This window comes from Meleagris gallopavo, chromosome 11, assembly GCF_905368555.1.
Source record: "Meleagris gallopavo chromosome 11, MGAL_WU_HG_1.1, whole genome shotgun sequence".
NCBI classification, from domain to species: domain Eukaryota; kingdom Metazoa; phylum Chordata; class Aves; order Galliformes; family Phasianidae; genus Meleagris; species Meleagris gallopavo.
In genome coordinates, this window is record NC_139414.1 from 14,882,152 (window position 1) to 14,902,076 (window position 19,925).

Below are 19,925 nucleotides of genomic sequence, written 5' to 3' on the forward strand. Positions count from 1 at the left end.
GACCAGAGGTGGGTCTGAAGCTGCTGGAGATAACAGGCAATACTGGTAGGGCTGCAGGAAAAGCAAGAGCCGATAGCAGATTATATGCCTTCCTCTGGGAGGAGCACATGCAGGGCTGCTGCACCCGTGCCCAGCGCTGCGCTCCCATCGCTCGGCAGATTGTTTTCTTTCCCACATGCCAGTTCCTATAGCCATCTGAAACCTCTCCAGCCATAAAATCTGAAAACCAGAAATATAACTCATCACACTTAATAATGCAATTACTGGTAAGCAGACTTCACTTAGGAGACTTTAGTCAGGTGTACTGCTTTGTGCCAGAATTATCTCACTGCTGTGAATTTTGAGCTCTTTTTGCAAATCAGCTTCACTTGTCCCGCTACCTGGACATTGGCTCTGCAGTATTTCTGCAGTCCTCATGCCAAGGAGTATCATTCCCTGTGTTACTTGCTTGGTGACTTTCTTACCTCACCTTTTTCAGTCTGTGCCCAGAACAAACTGCCTGTGACAAGCTACAAGTTCAAGTTCCTTGGGCAGTTTTATAGGAGGAAGGGAACTGTGCCTGGTGCTAAAGCATATCCCAGCTGTGCGGTGAGCAGAAGTGCTGGTGAGAAATGCTACATCAGGATTTGTCTGGACCCCAGTTCTATTCTGCATCTGTGAGCTTAAGTATCTCCGGCTGAGAGCTGTGGCTGTGCCTGTGTGCCATGCAGCTGGGAGCAGGGCCAGTGTGTCCCAAACACAGCAAACCATGCCCTGGGTGCTTTCTGGGGGGCCAGGTACCCCCCAGCCCACTTCATGCGTTCTGAACGAGCCACCACCAACCTCCGCAGCAGGCTTCCTTGGCCAAACACAGCTCAGTGAAGCAGCCCGTTCCTTGCTTCCATTGTATGAATGTGTTCAGAATTTGGCACCCGCAGATTTATGCTCACTTCTTTCCAGGGCAGACTGCAAATATGCGCTTTGTTGAAACCAATCTGCTAATCTTTAAACTGCCTGGAGCTACAATTCTCAATGGGTGGCAGACGCTTGTGGTTACAGGCCCGAACATCTGGGATAAGCTATCTATTCCACTGACACAGGAACCCATGCTCTTTGAAGAAGTTCTTTAACCTTTTTCTTGATCACTTGTCAATGTGAAGCAAGCCATTAGTTTCTGCTCAGTGCTGTCTGCTTTTCTAAATTGGGTAACGTAAAGGAAAATTTACTAGATGTGTCACTGCCAGGTTGCTGTTGCATTTATACCTTGAGTTGATGGGACCTAGAGCATGGACACATGTATGCTGGCAGGTATGTGCCTGCAAACTGCTTCTTGTACATGTCTGTCTGTGTATCTGCATGCAGACATATGTCCCTGGAGAAAGCAGTACCTTGAAAAGGTATCCCGAAATTCCAGCCTTGAGTAAGTGGATTTGATAGCAGCCTTTCAGTGCCTAAAGGGGGCTGTAAGAAAGAAGAGGACAGAGTCTGTAGCAGGGTCTGCTGTGACAGGACAAAGGGAAATGATTTGAAACTAAAAGACGGGAGCTATAGACCGGATGTAAGAAGTTTTTTTACACTAAGGGTAGTGAGGCACTGGCACAAGTTGCACAGAGGTGGGGTGGGTGCCCCATCCCTGAGGACACCCGGGGTCAGGCTGGATGGGGCTCTGAGCACCTGATGGAGCTGTAGGTGTCCCTCTTCAGTGCAGAGAGTTGGGCCAGACAGCCTTTAAGGGTCCCCACCAACTCAAACGGTTCTATGAGTCTATGATGTATTTACGGAAGTGAGGGTGCTTGCAAGCCTTTAAAAATTAGTTGATTTCCGCTCCTGGATAGCTAGGTAACAGGAGATCAAAGTCCCATTGTAGTTGAAAAGATTTTATATCTTTCAGCATCACAATCTCTAATTTGTTTGGATGCATGAGAAGGATCAGAAAGTAACGTGCATCTGGGGATTAAAGCAGCTTTGCTACTCATTCTAGCTAGCATATTCTGAAAGATTTTCAAAGTCTCAGAAGGGAGTGAAGTGCTTTAGTGATTTTTATGTCTTTGAAAATTTCTATTTAGTTTCCCTGGTGGAATTACATAAATACACACTGCTAGCTGTCTGATGCCAATAGATCCCACCCAGGGCAGTTAAGCACCGAAGTGACAGGGCTGCAAAGGTAGACACTGCTGTCACTGTGCGAGCAGCCATGCTCAGAGATGAAGACCTGATAATTCCTTGTGACATCTGCTCCTTTAAAAGTTTGCTGCGGTTTTTGCTCCCACCTCTCCTACCCTCTGAGTATGTGGGTGGCCGTGCAATCGGAGAAAGAGATGTGTTCTCTTTGTACCACTCCCAAAGGGAGTTGCCACCATGAGCCATGACTTTCCGCCTTGACATACAGCATGCAACATAGGTGTTATGAAGTACTACAACCCTTGAGTGTCTTTACATGCTCTCACTTGTTCCTGTGCAGGTCACTTAGTCAACGTGTCACTTGCTCCATGCTAACGGTGCTTGTGGAGTTACAGATGTCCCAGTATCTGCTCTTATACATGGTAATGTGGGTTATTTGTGTTTAATTTAGCTTTGCAACTGGGAGACATCTATTTTTCCACTAGCTGCAAGGCACGAAGTCTTTTTCTTGCTTGTTTCTTTAGAGAAAACTTGATGGGATCAGTTGTTTACTTTTTGTGGAGGAAAATCAGTAATGAGATGAAAGCTGTTACAAGCAAACAGTTCTACCAAAAATAAAAATTAAAATCAACAACAAAAAAACCCCACAACATCAAGGAGTATCACTTCTCCAAAACTTTATTTTAGATTAGGTCTAGGCTTTCAGATTAGTTTGAAGGTGTTTCAGCAGTCTGAGTCTTCTGAAAACATCGTTATTGTTGTCTGGATGTCTCTGGGCTGTGTGTTTTGATGCCTTCTTCATGACTGGAAGATAAATTTCTTTTTTTTTTTTTTTTTTCTTGGATAGGAAAGAATGTATTTTCACCATCGACCCATCAACTGCCAAAGATCTTGATGATGCTTTGTCCTGTAAACAACTCCCTGACGGTATGAGATATATTTTACAAAATACTGCTCAGTGTTTATATTCAGCAGCTGACACACTTATATGTAATTTGTCATGAAGTATTCTTTACTAAATATGAGTAAATGTTAAACTGGTTTTCTCCTATTGTTTTAACTGTCTGTTTTCAGAAATTGTAGAGCAGATCTCTTCAGGCAGCAGTCTGCAGTAATATTGATGTCAGGAAATGCAGAAACCACAGTATTTTGCATAATCGAAGCTGTAATTTCATTAGAGCAGATCTCAGCTGCCTCCTGTCACTATTGGGCTCATAGCAGAATAGCTCACATGCCACTCCTGCATACTGAAGCCTAGTAGAAGTTTGACCTGGAATGCACAGTCCCCGATTTAAGGAACCTTGTTTTTGAAGGTCACTGGGGCTGCACTGCTTCTCAGTGTTTGTTTATGGGATGCTGAGAATAGTCAGATGAGCAGAGTGTGCCTTATAAGTTGTGCTCTTCTTCTCATTGCCTTTTAAGTTTTCTGTTCTGCCTTATTTGTGCTTTTACTATGTCATAAACCAGCAGAACAGAAAGTAAAGTTTCAGAAGCCAAGTCTTGATGATTCCGACTAAAGGAACTTCACTCGTGTAAGCTTACATTGCTATCCAATTCTGCTCATTTAGTTTGATGAGATCCAGTAACAGGCTTGATTTAGAAATAGTACATGGCTTGATTAACACATCTACAAATAATGAAGAAGATAAAGTGACTTTTTTGTGTTTAGTTTTACTTGTTCTTATTAGTGATCATGATATGATGACATCAGACATGGCTCTCTGATTTTGATTGCTTTCATTCTGTGTAATGTGGACAATGAATATTCATGTCATTTAGAGCCTGTTACAGAATAGCGTTACAGGGCTATAGAGCTGATTAAAACAAACAACAACAACAAAAAAAACAGTTGAAAGAAAATTTGAGACTAATAAAATTATTCCTAATTGTATTGTACGATATCAATTTTGAGGCCAGGTTAAGGAAGAATTGTTGTTCTATCTCACTGAAAGTTTAAACAGTCTCCTTGAGAGATCCTAAATTTAACTCTTTCCTCCCTCTTTGCATTTTATCATCTAGATTATCCATAGATCTGTGACTATGTTAGTGATCCTGCAGTCACTCAGAACAAAGACACTGAAGCTCTGACATCTGAGACTCTACCAATCACACCTGCATGGGTTTTAGGTGCAGCGTGAAAATGTCATCGAGCTTGTTTGTGGTACATACATCTGCATTTTTCCCTTATCCATCCTTATCTCATCCCTTGGAGAACATGGTCAGGGGAAATAGCTGTTCAGGCAGGAATTCTTTCTTTCAGAGACTACATTGCTCATTCCTGGGACGTGGTGCCAGTGCATTAGGGATCATTGCCACTTGTAATGTCCAGGGGGCTTCTAGACATGATTGGGCTATTGCCCATGTGTTCTTGATTGCAAAAAAATCCTCCTGTGAGGCTGAATAGTTTGGCAGCAGTGCTGCCACACATGCCTTCATCTATGGAACCTCTTTGGAACAAGTTCATCTCATGGAATCAAAGCAAGGGGAAAAGAAAATAAGGTTAAAAGAGAGAGAAAACACCCACCCGAGTTTTCATTGGCCTTGTTATTTCAAAGGTCATCTCTGATGTGCTTGTCTGCAGAGGACAGAGGTTGCAGACAAAGATCATACTTCCTTTTTGAAGAGACCTGAAGAAACCCTGGAGAAATCAGGGACAGGGCATAGCTGACTTTCTGAGAGTAAAACTGAATGTTTGTGTAGCTTGTATCTAACATTTATGGAGTGGGAAACCTGCACCGAGTGACACGGCCTGGTGCTGTGGTGGTGATGGGTTGGCGGTTGGACTAGATGACATTAGCAGTCTTTCCAACCTCAGTGAATCTGTGATTCAATGAAAGTTTGCATCCTTCCCAGGAGCACTGTGCACATTCCCCTTTCCTCCAGGTGAGCCTCAGATGAGTAAATCCAAGAGGCAGATAAGTAAATTCAAGAGCAGACAAGTGTGTGCCCCCAGCAGAGGCTGTCCCAGCCCAAAGACCCTTTGTTCAGCCCCACATATTGTTTTCCACAAATCATCAGATGTGATTAAGAGCCCTCTGTGGAGGATCCAGAATGGTTCAAAACCAGTGCTGTAGGTCCTTTGGGTTCACTTCCTTACAAAGCTCATTCTGTTCGCAGCCCTTGTGTTAAGGAGAGCTCTTCTGGGAATCTTAATCTTGTGCATACTGGAGCTTCTTGATGCATTTTGTAGGATTTCTGGCTTTAAAAGTTGTTATACTAGCTGCAATTATTATGACAACGAGTTGTTTTAGAGGTTAAGAGCTCATCCAGGGCTGGCAAGCCTTCATGTCTCATGAGGACAAAGTTGTGTTAAGAGTTAACAGAGCTTTTATTCCAAACGTAAATCTGGTTACAAGAAATTATTATTTTTTCCATCTTTTTTGCCCATATGTTAAACACTTAAAAAAAGAAAAAGAAAAAAAGAGAGAGCCAGCATGAACAAACCGCATATCTGGCATCCTCATGATGTCAGGAGATCTCCAGAAATCAACAGAAAATGCAGTACCCGATTCAGAAAATGCCCCAAGTGACCCAAAATAAATGCAAGCAAAAGACTTTACTCATTCTTTCCCTATCAAGCACCAAAATGAATGCATTTTGGCTGATTTGGAAGAATGAAATTGTCCTCAAACATTAATTGCTAATTTATTCAATATTGTGGCAGCTTCTTTGCCCTGAAGCAGAGACATGTGGGTCTACTTCTGCACCTTTTCTTAGTTTTAAAACTTTTCAGTGTAACAGTTATCTGTTCTGGTCACTGGATGGAGGACTTCCCTATGCTACATACTCAGTAAAAGATGAACGTTTTTTTGCAAAAGTAATCCATAAGTCTGTCATAAAGTACTACCCAGTAGCAAAGGAAGCATGGACTGACTGTGGGAAGAGCTTTATTTTTAATGGAGCTCATAGTAAGATATTGCAGCAGTTGGAAACTTTACAGGGATATATGTCATAAGTGGGCCAATCTGGTTTTGAGAGGATTTTATATTGAAGTCTGCTTTTGATTAACTGTCGTGCTCCTCGTTATTGTTTAATGATAGGAGTAGGGAGGTACTCTTGCTGTTTGCACTTGTGAGTGTATATTTTAAGAGATCAGCTCCAATAAAGAATGAAAATAGGGTTATTTATGTAACAGCTTTAGAAATATGAACGAGCTGTACTCCATTTAGATGACTCAGCATAATCTTGGAGTAGGAGATGGATCTGGACTGCAGCAAGTTTCTGCAGCATTCGTAGAGTTGTTTCAGGATAGTCTGAGGTTTTAAGCAAGTTCATTTCAGTCAATGCTCCTTTGTGATCCTCTCTGCACGTATTCTAGTGAATGACTGCAGCCAGGAGCACGCCACGGAGCAGCTCTCAGTTTGAACAACGGCTGCGGGGCATTCACAGAAAGCAAATGTATGGCTTTCAAGCCTGAGTGCTTTCCTCTGGGGTGCAGAAGTTTGAAGATTTATGCTGATGTTATCATGCAAGAGCATGCCGTGTGACCTGCGTGTCCCAGTGGAACCAGGCGAGTTCCATACGCTTGCCAAACTTCTCCTGGGAATTACCTGTAGGTGTTGTTCGATGTATTTCTGGTAACATACACTACTGATGCAGTCATATTGTGCTTGAAAGCTTTTAACTAGTGGAAACAGGTGAAATTTGACAAATTTAAAGGCAGACAATTCCAAATTCCATCTATTGAAATTTCAGGCCATGACAGGAAAGGAGTTACCTGGAATTACTGGGTGCATTTCAGAGGAGTTGTCTCACCCATGTGTGCATCTTCCAGTGCTGATTTCAAAGAAGTACTGGCAGCATCTTGGTACATCTTTTTGTGTGTTTACTGATGACCTAATGTGGTCCTTGCCTTTCTTTCATTCCTGTATCCTTACCATCTTTCAGAGAGTAATTCCAGTTTTAAGTAATTTAAATCTCACTATGGGAGGAATCGTTGTACTGTAGAATAGAAATATATTTTGCAGATTGTTTATTTGACTTCTTTTTTCCTTAGTGACATTGGTCTTCTGTATTTTGGAGTGAGGTCAGGTACAGATATATTCATTGAATTCATGTTTTTACCTGAGGACCTAAGCAAATAAGATTTCTGCAATATGCTGCTCCCTGATTTTTCTCTTCCCTTCAAATTCATTCACCCTGTTGGTGAATTCAAATCAAATCTACCTAATGGGAATGCAAAGACATTGTGTTTCTTCAAATATCATGAAAATGGGATCAGATCAAAGCGGAGAGATTCACTTAGTGACCCAAATCTGGGAAAAGTGCAGCATGACCTTTGTCCTTAGCAGACATGTGAGAGCATTCTGTGGGCTGTAGTTTTCAGAAACAGATCTGAGGAGTCTGTGGACTCACATCTCTGTTCAAGGAGTATTTTCCATGTATGATGGTAAAGTTATCCTTTGTTTACTGCGATCCTAAAGAAAAAGCTTGCTTTCCATGGACCTCATGGACGCATTAAGACATCCCTACTGCATGAGCTCCAGTGTCTTGCACTGAAATAGGCCTGTAGAGCTCTGGTAGCCCCAACATGTTCTCTGCCATATGAGGTGAACACTTGCTTTTCCTTTCCTTCCATCCTTGTTCTTTCCCAAAGCAGATTACAAACATGTGAGGACCAAGTTGGTTTTGTTTTGCAAAGTTATGTGCATTTATTATTTAAAGTTGTAAATAATCCTCCTTATTTAGTTTTGTCCCTTTAGCCACATAAGTCCTGTAGGATGAAATTTGCTGCAGCAACACTTGATGCAGAACCTTTCAGCTAAGCCATTTGGTTTCTGCAGCATAGGCTATAGGAAGAATTTGTAATTAGAGTCTTGTGAGCTGATTTGCTGAAGATAAACACCGAAGAATGGACTAGTGTTGAAACAAAAGTTGTATTATGAATTAGTATGCTTTCTTCTCTGTAAGGTAAGTGTATAAGATGAATAGATACCAGACATAGTTTAGAGAGAAAATGACAGAAAACCCACATCACTGTATGAGTTAAATATAAAATGACCATAAACTGTAATTTCCTTAAATTTATTGCAGGAGTCAAATGTGGGAAAAATAAAGAATACATACAAGGAATGGGATTGTGCATAGTATTTGGTTGGTTTTTCCTTTGGTATTGTACATAATTAACTGAGCTCTACTGTTACTTGCTGATTAGTCTGGTACCTTTTTGTTAAGGATCTACGTTGTGTCAGTAGAGAAGTGGAAATGACAGAATGCAGTGATTAGAAACAGGTACATTTTTCCTTTTCTTTTTTTTCCCATCAAGAACTTGTGGTTGCAGATTCTTTGAAATATGCAAAATACAGTCAGATCTCTGCCAAATCCAGATCAATGTTGTTTCCCACAGTGTGGTCCCATGCGTTGCTGGTGGAATTGCAGCATGTACAGTATATTTTACCTCTTACTTTAAAAGAACGTAGGGTTGTGTCTGCGGAAACACACATCACTTCCAATTTCCAAGGCCAGAGTTGAATGGAATCAGAGGGTTGAATTGCGTCACCCTTCCCCTACCAATTTCATCTCTTTTGAAATCAATGAGAGAGCTAAACAGCGTCGTGCTCCCCTTAGCTCGACTGGAAATAGAGCAGATGGTGATTGAAAGGGTAATAGAGTAAGCCTAATTCCTGAACAAGTGTACTAAAATAATAAAGCTCTGGGATGCAGAACAAGAAAGTTTGGATTTGGTTTGAGCATTGATTGCTGGAACGTAATTTGTTAAAGCATTTCTTGCATCTGTGTGAAAGCTACTTGTGGGAAGATTGTGGGTTTTTTGTTTTGATTTTTTTTCCCCCCCACAAAACTTGGGCAGAATTAGTTATTGGTAATTCGTATCTGTTGCACTGGATTTTTGTATTAAGTGTAGAAATTTTAAAAAGATTCCACATATATTCCAAAAGGCTTGTATTTGGAAAACAGAGATATCGAGACAGTACATAAGCAGATTAATAGAGGAAAAGGACGTGGGGTTTAAGCAATGTGAAAGGTAGGTTTCCTATAAAGGACTAATCTAATAAAGATCGTGGCTGCAGAACATGCAATTGGACATACAAATACAAGTAGAAGAATTATTCTTTAAGGTGAATGTATTTTCCTGAAGTGAAGAGGGGTGCTGCTGGCAAAATCTCCTTTTGAATCATTTCAGTTGATAAATTCAGGACCTGGGACAATTCCCCAAGGATTTAGAGGCATGGGTTTTCCTGGGTCAACAGGTATCCCTAGTTTAGATACTAACTTAAAAATGATAATACCCAACTTTGTACTGAAGAAAATCCCCACGAAAGTTCAGAATTCATTTAAGGAGTTGGGTAATGAGGAGAGGATCAGAAATTCCTGATTTAAAAGCACTCTCTCTAGGATTTATTTTCACTGAAGAGGACCTCAGAGATGAGGAGAGTTGTTAGGAAGGAACCACGAATGTTAGATGATGAGCAAACAGAGCTAGAGAAAACAAGATTTTCCAGCAAATTCAGCAGATAGGAATCCAAAGGTAATTGAGGGTACAAAAAGGGTACAAATAGCTAGGAATAAGTTCCCACACAGTAGACTTCAGTCATATGTTCTGTTGCAAGCAGGCAGTAAAGATACTATTGCTGTCTATGTTTATTATCAACTTTTCAAAATGACAGGATCCCTCGGAATCACTGAGCTATTGTTGTAACTAATAATTTATTGCTGTGTATGGGTTTTAAGAACCTAGCTGAACAGGAAGAATGTCTTCTTACAGTGCAACTCACTACACTACTTCTTGATTATTGAATTATTACGTTGGTTACTCAAAGTGTAAAACAGATGGAAATGTTTTGGAAATCTCTCTGAACATTAACAAAAAGTTGGATGGCTAAGAGTGAAATCTCAGCAACTGCCTTCTATTCTCAAAGAAGCTGAAATGTCAAGGCTGGTCAGTGGGGAAGTACTTTGTATGTGTTTGGCCTAGCACTAAATTCCAAGGCCTCTTTGAATGCCCAGGAGCATTCATTCAGCCTTGGATTTCTGTGTTCAGCAGAGATATCACAAAAGATTGACCTTGGAGAGAGGCAGGTCCCTTCCCACTCCAAACCTTCATTTCAGGAACAGGATGATATCCTACACTCCCAGATGATTGTGATCCATCTTGAAAGTTTCTGGGTGCCACTTCCCTTCTCTTCGTATTCAAAGACTGTTGATTTCCTGATAGAGTTAACCTCTTGAATGGGACTTGGAATAGTGATAACAACAAATTGTGACATGAATGCCAGAAATTGTCCTTTTGCCTTTGTCACTGTGGAAACATAGCTGCTAAGAGGGTGTTTGATAGAGCTAAGCACAGACTCCCTTGGTTGCTTCTGTCTACCGGCGAAAAGTGCTTTCTGAGCTGCAGATCTGAGTTCAACTTGGTGACCTGCTTGACAGCTTGTCTTGGGAAAAGGTTGAAGATCTGTCTGTGGAGTGGTTGGTTTAGACTGAGTAGCAAAGATTCATACTGGGCATAAGTCATGAGCAGTCATCTAGAGGTTCTCCCAGTTCTCCCAGAGATGACCATATGGCAAGCACTGTCATCCAGAGGAGAATTTAATGTATCTGAGGTTCTTATCCTCTTCATTTTACTCATTACACTTGAACCTTGCAAAGAAATTAATACAATTTTTAAAACTTCTCAGTGGAACTTGCTGTTTTGGTGCCTCACAGTCTGCTAGGTGTTTGTGCAGACATGGAGGAAATCAGCTGACTTGCTATCTTTTGCAGTGTACATCAGGCATCAGCACAAGAATAGGGAGGAAACATTTGTGAGCAGAAGGTAGGACACAGACATCACTGCACAAGCAGCTGTTGTGTCTGGTCACACTCTTCCAGTGTTGGCCACATTTGATATATGAAAGAAATGGCAGTCTCTTTATTTTCCATCATTATCTTCGCTGTCCCTAGCTGTCCTGTGGCCTGCCTTGACGTTTACTATTAAAGTACTTTTGCCTTACTTCCATCTGTATTTTTCTGTGTGATTCTTGTTCTGCAGTGTGAACAAATTCTTGTGCTGTGTACTGATTCTGTTGGGTATCATTCCCTGTGTCCTTCAGTCTGCAATTAAATATTTTATCTTGTATATGCTGCGTAAATTCTGTCCTTTTGAGTATTTAGTGCTTTTCCCCCAGGATAATTCCTTCTTTGTTAAAGTATCTGACTTAACGGTGCAGTGGTAACATTTGCACAGAAGAGCTCTTCTTTCTCCTCCTAAGTTATTGCATCTGGTTGGAAGGCAATTTTCATGAACAACAGAGGCAGTAGCTGTGTTCCGGATGGCAGCATCTCCCATCACAAGGTGAAGAACTGACATGGGTTTGCTGGCAACCGAGAGGACAGGACACTTGCTTATGGGTTTCTCTGCCTTGGTACCAAAGTATATTCAGTGAGATCTGGAGATCTGACTTCTGATTCATCACCAGCTGAGATGCTTCCAGCATCTACTTTGTGTTCCCATGGTAGGACTGACTCCCACACTCTTAGGAGGCTGGGGATAGTTTGTGATGATATTTTGCCATCTCTGAACATACTCTTCAGTGTAGGGCAGGTTGGGTGGTGTGTTGCTTGTGGAGGATTTAAATGCTAGCCTTAGTCAAAATATTTAAGTGCTGAAGTGATTTGGGTTATGCTGTTTTGTGTATAAAGCTCAAGGCTTTGTAATGCACGATGTGTGAAGTGCCTTGTTATGTCAGTATTCTGGCTTTGTTTTTCAGTATAAAAGGTAGCTTTTACATTCTATTAAGAAGGGAGTTTAGGAAGTTGCTGAATTTATTAGCTGCTACAGACAGAAAACTATGCAATTCACATGGAAGAACTGCTCCCAGAATTTAATTTAGTAATGAAATTTCCTCATACTTCTGAAAGTGTTTAAAGATTTGTTTGTTGTTCATGGGAAAAAAAAAAATTCTGCCCGAGAACTACTCCTTTCCTAGTAGATTTCTCTGTTTTACATCTTCCCTTGTCCGTCATTGCTAAAGGCACTTAATGAACACGACTTCTGTTTTGTATCTTGCCTGGAGCCAATCCCAAATTTGTTTGTAAAATCATGATCATCTCCATAATACTCAGTCAATGCTAGAGACTTAGGTACCAAAGGTCAGAGTAGCTATGAGAATTGAGTAGAACAGCACTTTAAAAGTCACTACAAGCAGATAGGAATTATTCTGGATTTTAGACTCATTAAAATCTCACTTTGACCTTTTGACTTAAAGAGGAAGAAGGAAAAAAAACCACTGCAAACCCATTACCATCTATTTTTACAAGTTGAGCTGTGAATGTTTTCAGGTTCTCTTGGGATCGCTGAGGGCATCGCTTTCCAGCACTGCCATTTGTATCAGTGGTTTCTCAGAAATCCATGAGATGCTGAGATGCTCTCCAAGTCTCTCTGTGGCTGGTGAGCACTGGGAGTTGTTCCCGTGGGTTGTTCCTCATGTGAACCAGAGGGGCTCAACAGGGATATGTCCTAGAGGCCAGGCTGGCAATGGTGCCTGGTGGTGTGCAGTGTTTTGTGGATCATTACTCTTGAGAGGTGCTTACTGTTTGGATAGAGAGCTTTTCCTCTTTTCAAGTCATGGCAGCTTTCCTGAAGTCATATTCATGGCTGGTTGGAAAACTGCTGCTCGGTGCCCTGGGGACTTGTCCTGCTCTCTTTGAGGTACAGAATTCTGATTCCTTTTGCCAGAGACTTTTCATAAGGTTATGTTGAAGAAGAGACCTTTTGAGAAAGGAGAAGATATGAATTGCTTTTAAAAAAGTGTAATTAGTTGTATTTCGGTTGACTGGAGCAGCATCATATGATAATTTAAAAACTTTAGTTTCCTGGTAAACAAGTTAATGCATTTATGCTCAGTTGCGCTGTGCTTTGAAAAAGCAAAATGGCCCTGGGGCACACAAGCAAAATTTAAGCACTCTCTTTGTTATTTTAAAATAACTGAAATAAAGCACACTGATTTTCTGAACAATAGCCTGGCTTCCTGTGCTTGAAGAGTAACCTCAGCTGAGAATTAAAGCCACCCACCTGTATATCTTCAGACTCCAGAGCAGACAAATAACTTGCTCTTCCCACAGTTCCACTTGTAAGTTTTGTGTTAATCTCTTCTCCTCTTCTCCATATTTGCTCTTTTTTTTTTTTTTTTTTTTTTTGTTCCTTCCCTTTTTTTTTTTTTCCTTTCTTTTTTCTTTTTTGCTGTCGTTCTCTTCTCTCTGCCCCTGTCCCAGCATGAACACTGCCATGCCTGGACCATCAACGTACCCGTGTAGTACATGCATATCCCGAAGAGAAACAGATGCTTGCGCATGGGTCAGGTCCTTCATTTAAAAGCACATGCTGATGATCTGCGATGACCCTTAGCTACTTCCAGCAGCTTTTTCCTACTTTTGCTAGGTGCTAAGCACTGCTTTGCAAATAAGTGAGCAGCACCAGGTACCCCCAGGGCAGAGAATGGGGAAGAGCTGTAATTATTTGCTGCAAAAGATTGGACTAACCTCAGAACAGTCAACTGCCTTTAATTGCTGGAAGTAGGTGGCTGTTTTCTGTCTGGAACAAACACTTTGCAATCTGCTTTGAACTCTTCTGTATCTCCCTAACTGAGTGGTAACATACGTCTTCAGAAATTGTTGTTAACACAAAAAACTTGGTATTAGATTTGAAGTTGATGTAACGCTCTGAGTGATTGCATTCTCTTCTGAGAAGGGTGATGAGTGAAGGTGAGATGGAAATAAAGGAGTGTGTATCCATGTGCTGGAGAATTACCTTTCGCTGTTTTATCCTCAAGGAGTAGCATTTTGAAATTCCATGGTCCAAAAATTTACGTGTGCCACAGTATGAAATGAATGTGCTTGGCCTTTCCCTCTGTATTTGTGACTAGGGTGCTGAAGATGGAGAAGTGTTAACTCAGTACTGTCCTGATATATTCAACCCAACTTTCTGGTTCCTGGGGCAAATTCTTGATACAGCTTGCTGTGTTGGCAGTTTTTATGGAACATTTACAGACTCAAAGGTCTTTCTCCTTTCTTTGAGCTCCTTCTTGCTAATCCTTTTTGTTTAGAGTTTTCCTTTGAAAAAAAAGGTCTTTGAACTCTTTTGTTGTAGTACTTGAGATCATCAGTGAAGAAAAAAGAAACAGCTTGTTCTTTGTTCTTCTGTTAGGTGCCACACTTGTACCATTGTGCTTTGATTTTTAGCATCATATCAGTGTTACGCACACAGGATTTTGGAGTGAGTTCAAACAAACCGGATTCTCAGAACAAGGAGCTGAACCTTTTCTAAAGAAGCACAGCATTGTGCTGGAGGATGCAGCTTTGCCATTTGGTAAGCATCCAGAGGAGATCCAGGCTTCAGGAAACTTGGAGAATTTCAGGTCCGTTTCATCCTGCCATTCCAGCCACTCATGGTGTGGTCAGCAAAAAAGGAAATGGTCGTCTCTGCATGTAATGTCACCACAAATCCCATCCATCCCTTTTGCAGAGAGTTTTGACCTGGGAGTTTCTTTGGTGGCCATTTGGCCAGCGATTTCCCTCTTCATACTTGCAGACCTCCTTTAAAATAATATTCCCCTCTGCTGTCCATCTCTGCTGCCTGGTCTCTGGATGTGCAAAGGAGGCAAAAAGGATGCAGTTGGCCAATAAACCACATGTTGCTCAATTCTAATTGCATTCTCCATTGCTAATTGTCTCCCACTCTTCAGATTCGTAGTGATGGAGTTTGAATGGCAGTTTTGCACCCACCTTCAAATGAAATAATTTTAAATGAATAAAATTCTGAGATCCTGAATGAAAGAAGCCATCCGAGCACCTTCAACATTTTTCATTACAATAGATGCTCTCTTTTGCTCTTGCTTAAGTATATCAGCTATATGAAGTGTCAGGCTTAATCCCCCACATATTCTTATGTACATACTCTAAGAAAGAAAAAAGGTCTTTAAACTAGTTGTGTATACCTAGCTTTAGGACTTGTTGTGCAGCTTTAGGTTCATTGTAGGAGAATTGTAAATTGGGTCAGACAAATCTGTGGTTTGTAACGTACACCTTTCTGTGAGAAATTTAAATTGAAATCAGGATGGAGAACTACATGCCAAGATACGAAGCCTATGTTTGCTAGAGAAGTAGATTTTGTCATCAAAATGAGGGTGGAGTAGGCAGTATAGCAGTGTGTAGTGTCTGGTCCATGCATTGCCGACCCCTTCCTCTCTGTGGCAAGACTTTTTCAGTGTAGGAGGTTTTAACTCTCTTTTCCTTTCATTCAGGCCACGTATTCTTTTTTCTTGGGAAATAGCGTAGGACTTACAATGTGAAATGCTCCTTTTGTGATTGATATAAAAATTAATGAGACTAGAAAAACTGTTTGTGGACCTCGAAGAGAATCCTAGTGGAAGAACTTTGTAGATAGAGAAATACTATTCATTTTTATTGGCAAATAAACCAGGAGAGAGCACTAGGCAGGTATTTCTGTGCAGGCTTAGGCCGGTATTTTCTGCAGCACATCCAGGGCAAATCAGATCAGTTGATCACTGTCTGTATCTTCAATTTTTCTTGGTCTGAATTTGTTTGGGGGATGACGGAAATGGGGTGATTCATATTTGAGCAAGGCAAACCCAAGAGCTGCCAGTTTGCATTATGTCAATGTATGTAACAAAATATTTAGATAGAATTTCCATTAAAAGTTCAAAAGCAGGGGGCTCGTGCTGACCCCAGCTTTTAGAACCTCTGGTGGGAAACCTGAGTGAAATTTAACTCCGCGCAACGTATTTTTGTTGGCGAACTCCATGTTTTATTATCTCATGCAATGAGATCTTTCTTGGTTTGTCAATTTTCTACCGAGGACAAAAAGTTCATGTATGTAACAGCGCACATATTGAATTAAAGTGCGATTAAAGGCATGATGTAATGACCCCCTCTCCTTTCCTTTGGTCAATATTTGCCTGCAGGGTCAATACATTACAATATTGACTTCAAAGTGTTCAATATTTTTTTACCTTCTGAGTGTGTTGGCTTCAAGTGCATGTAATATTAGACCTGTCGGTTGAACTGTTAGTCTAAGACTTACTGTCTAAGTAGTTTCAGGCTTGGATGCCTAATCCACGTAGAGCAGCTTTCAGGGCATCTGATAATATCACAACACAGCTGTAGGCAGCTTTCTGAAGTGAACCATTTAATCTGCAGGCTTTTCTCCCAGCTTTCTGAGTGGTGGAATTTGTCCCTTGGTGTGCAGTGGGATTATTGCCCTCTCCTCCTGCTGCCATGATATTTACTCTCTGCACGACTTTCCAGCAACAATAGGTTATGTGGAAAAACCTAAATCCCAGTATTCCCATCTTCCATGTGATTTTCTGCTGCCTTTACATCTCTGCTCTATCAAGTTGTTGCAGGCTGTCCAGGAAAGTGGTAGAATCACTGTCCCTGGAGGTGCTCAAGAACCGTGGAGATGTGGCACTGAGGGACGTGGTTAGTGGGTACGGTGGGGATGGGTTGGGGTTGGACTTGGTGATCTTAGAGGTCTTTTCCAACCATAATGACTCTATGATTCACCTCTTTCCGTTCCTGCTCTGCTGAAATCCGGCACTGTTACCCACTGGGTGCACGCCGAGGCAGATACACTGCATAGTGACATCAGCTATTAACAATTTGTCCTTCAAAAATGTGACACTTGAGAGAAAGGCTTTGATAATATCCTTCGCAAGGTGTATAAACAAACAGGATTATAACCAGTATGGTATCTTATTATGCTGTCTTTTTGAAAAAGTAGAAGAAAGAAAAAATATTTATAGATACCACAAAGCTAGTGAATTCCTCTAAAGAACTGAATGTTATAATTAGGAACCCGCCACACTTAGAACTATTCTACAAATAAGCACCTCAAATCTAGTCTCGTTCTTCCAGAGAAAACAAAGGTCAATGGACTCCTTTGAGGATTAGCAGACCAGAATTTCTTGGACTGAAGTACTATTACTTCCAAAGCTGAGGATGATCGCTACTTCCAAATTCAAATTATTGCTGAAATCTCACAGTAAACTCAGTAATATTCCTCTCTAGCCTAACTTTTGAATTAAGATACTTTTAGACTAGACTGTAGTTGGAGAACAAAGAGCCTAATCTGAGGATAAAGCAGGATAACAGGGAGAATATTCTTGTGGAAAACTGCATTTCTGCGTAGTCTGACACTAAATTATTTAAGACTTCTGTGGACATCAGCAGCAATTTGCACTTGACCCAGAGAGAATTGGAAGCAAGTACAGCTCTGAGATCTGAGATCCCAAGGCACGCTCAAAACTTGTGTCCTGTACTGCCTGTGGGGTTGCAAGGTGGGGTCCCACATCCCATATCTGGCAGCAGAGCTCACTGTTATGAGCTCTTGGCTGTGAATACTTAGCCACGTGGCTTTTAAAGGCTTGCACGCATCCATCACTGCCTGAGCACTCACACGTGGATGTGGGATGAGGTAAGTTGTGATCACAGTGGTGGTGAATTTGGTAGTTCTGGGAGACCACAGTTTTCATCTCAGATGGGAAGAGATGGATAGAAATACCATTTTTGTGAGCTATAGGCATAGCATATAGGGGAGAAGAGGAGTCAGAGTATTTACATAGGATAATACGGAGAGATCAAAATGCAAAAGCATTCAGACTTGTCAGAATGATAAACAAATTTGTGAAAATCACATTGTCATTCTCTTTTCCTTTTCTTTGCTGTCTCCCTAACGCTGGTGGTACAGGTGGTATAGGACTCACACATCACAAGAAATGTCTCCCAGAAGCGATCCAGCAGAAAATGCAGAGATCATAAAAACTGTTGATTTTTTTTCTTTTCTTTTTTTTTTTTTTAATTTTCTTTTCCTCTGAAAAGTAACTTCTGGATTGAATTATTCCCTTTTTCCCAGTTCCCTCAACGCCTACATTTCTACCTGCAGCCTACTGACTTCCTTGTGCAATTTCAGGGAACTTCGAAGTGGGTGTTCACATTGCGGATGTGAGCTACTTTGTACTGGAAGAAACAGCACTGGATAAAGTGGCGAGCGAGAGGGCAACGAGTGTCTATTTAGTGCAAAAGGTAGGAACAACTTTTCTTCTTTTCTTCTGAGCACTGTCTTTTCCTTTTACAAGTTTGTTTTCAGATGTCATCAATCAAGATCTGGTTACTATTGCAAGAAAACTACAAAAATTGGTGAACTGGTATAGTCAAACACAAGACTTAATGCTGTGCGCTGGCTCAGAGCTCATGAAGACAGCAGTGCGTGAAGCAGCAGTCCATGACCGTGTGTTTTTGGGTAGAAACTCAGGTATGCCAGGGCTTGGTAGCTTAGGAGCAGTTTAATTGGAATAGGGCTCTGCTGACCTGGAGCTGGTTCAGGTCCCATAGCTTTAAAGCTATGTTTGTATCATCGTGAGCTGGAGATAACCTTGACAGGCCCCGCTTGGTTTCTCTGCATTGCTGTTGCAGACTCGAAATTTGCAGATCATAGGATCATAGTATCATTAAGGTTGGAAAAGGGCCTCCAAGATCACCAAGTCCAACCCCAACTGACCCCCACTGTGCCCACTGACCACATCTCTCAGTGCCACATCTCCACGGTTCTTGAACATTTCCAGGGACGATGACTCCACCACCTCCCTGGGCAGTCTGTGCAGGTGTACCACCACTATTTCTGAGAAGAAATGTTTCCTAATATCCAGCCTGAATAACGATAGTGATGGAGATAGTGGTAGTGACGGAGAGTTTTGTCATCTCACTTCCTGAGGAACCACAGTATTCCAGTTTTCTTTCATCTTGGTATCCCGAATATGGAGGAGCGATGCTTTCTCATCATGCACTGAAAAGATTTTTTTTAAATTGTAGAGATTTTAGTACAACAGAAGCGAATATTAAACTCAGTTTTGAAGTTGACTTGTAAACTGTAAAAACATTCAAGTTTGAGCATAATATTAGAGGAGAGGAAACATCCGTGTTTCATCCATAGATGATTATTTTTGTCTCATTTTTCGGTGAATGTGCAGAAACCCTTCCTAGCTCATGAATTACTGCAGGTACTGCGTATGAATTGAATCCAGGAAGCTTGGCTCTTGGCTTCAGGTAGTAGAAGTCCTTAACAGTGCAACCCTTCCCAGATGTTGGGGCATCTTTGTTGACATAAACAACCACATCCTAATTGCTGGGTTGTGTGGAGCAGCCATGAGAGCAGAGCAGAAGTGTCTGAGCTGGATTGGTCATAGTGAGACCAAGGAGTGACCCCACTGGGTATCACCTTGCCAGAGATTGACTTCTCCAGGAGTGGGAAGCAGTGTGTATCTCACAGAAACAGCAGTTCTTGCACCACAGCCTTCCCAGCCCTACAGTCTCTCTGTCAATAAGCCCTTGGCTCTGTGATGCTCTGCTTCCACCTCTGGTAGGGGTGACTCCATAGCTGTCACTCACCATGTCACTCATGCTTGAAGACATGTAGTTTTTTGGAAAGAAGGATTTTTTTTTAATAAACATTTTTAATGAAAATGTAGCTGAATTCAAAAGTTAACTGTTCCTTCTAAATGCATTTTTTCCCCAACCACCAGCCGTATGTGATGCCTACAATAAGTTACATGTTACCTTTTCACATCCATTATCTTCAATTGCTCTTCACCTACCTTGGCCTCTCAGCCAGGGATAGTGTTTTGCCCCCTCTACTGCCTTGCAGAGAATGCATTGTAAGAGTACAAACCAGGTTAGATTGTTAAAGCACAATGTTGGTCACTATTTTAATTGCAGTAGATGAAAAGGAGCAAGAGGATGGGCAAAGGAAAGCAGCCAGCAGTCTGAAAACAAGATGGTAGTGTGACTCCTGTAGAAAATATGCTTTCCTTTGA

General features: G+C 41.4%; 1 protein-coding gene across 1 annotated transcript in view; it reads left to right on the forward strand.

Annotated features, from left to right (window-relative positions):
• DIS3L2 (DIS3 like 3'-5' exoribonuclease 2) overlaps positions 1-19,925 on the forward strand; it is a 164,735-nt gene that overhangs the window by 85,202 nt on the left and 59,608 nt on the right. The window contains exons 11-12 of the mRNA XM_085232503.1: positions 2,948-3,027; positions 18,026-18,138. Of these exons, the coding sequence (XP_085088629.1) occupies positions 2,948-3,027; positions 18,026-18,138 (193 nt within the window). The remainder of the gene's footprint in view (positions 1-2,947; positions 3,028-18,025; positions 18,139-19,925) is intronic.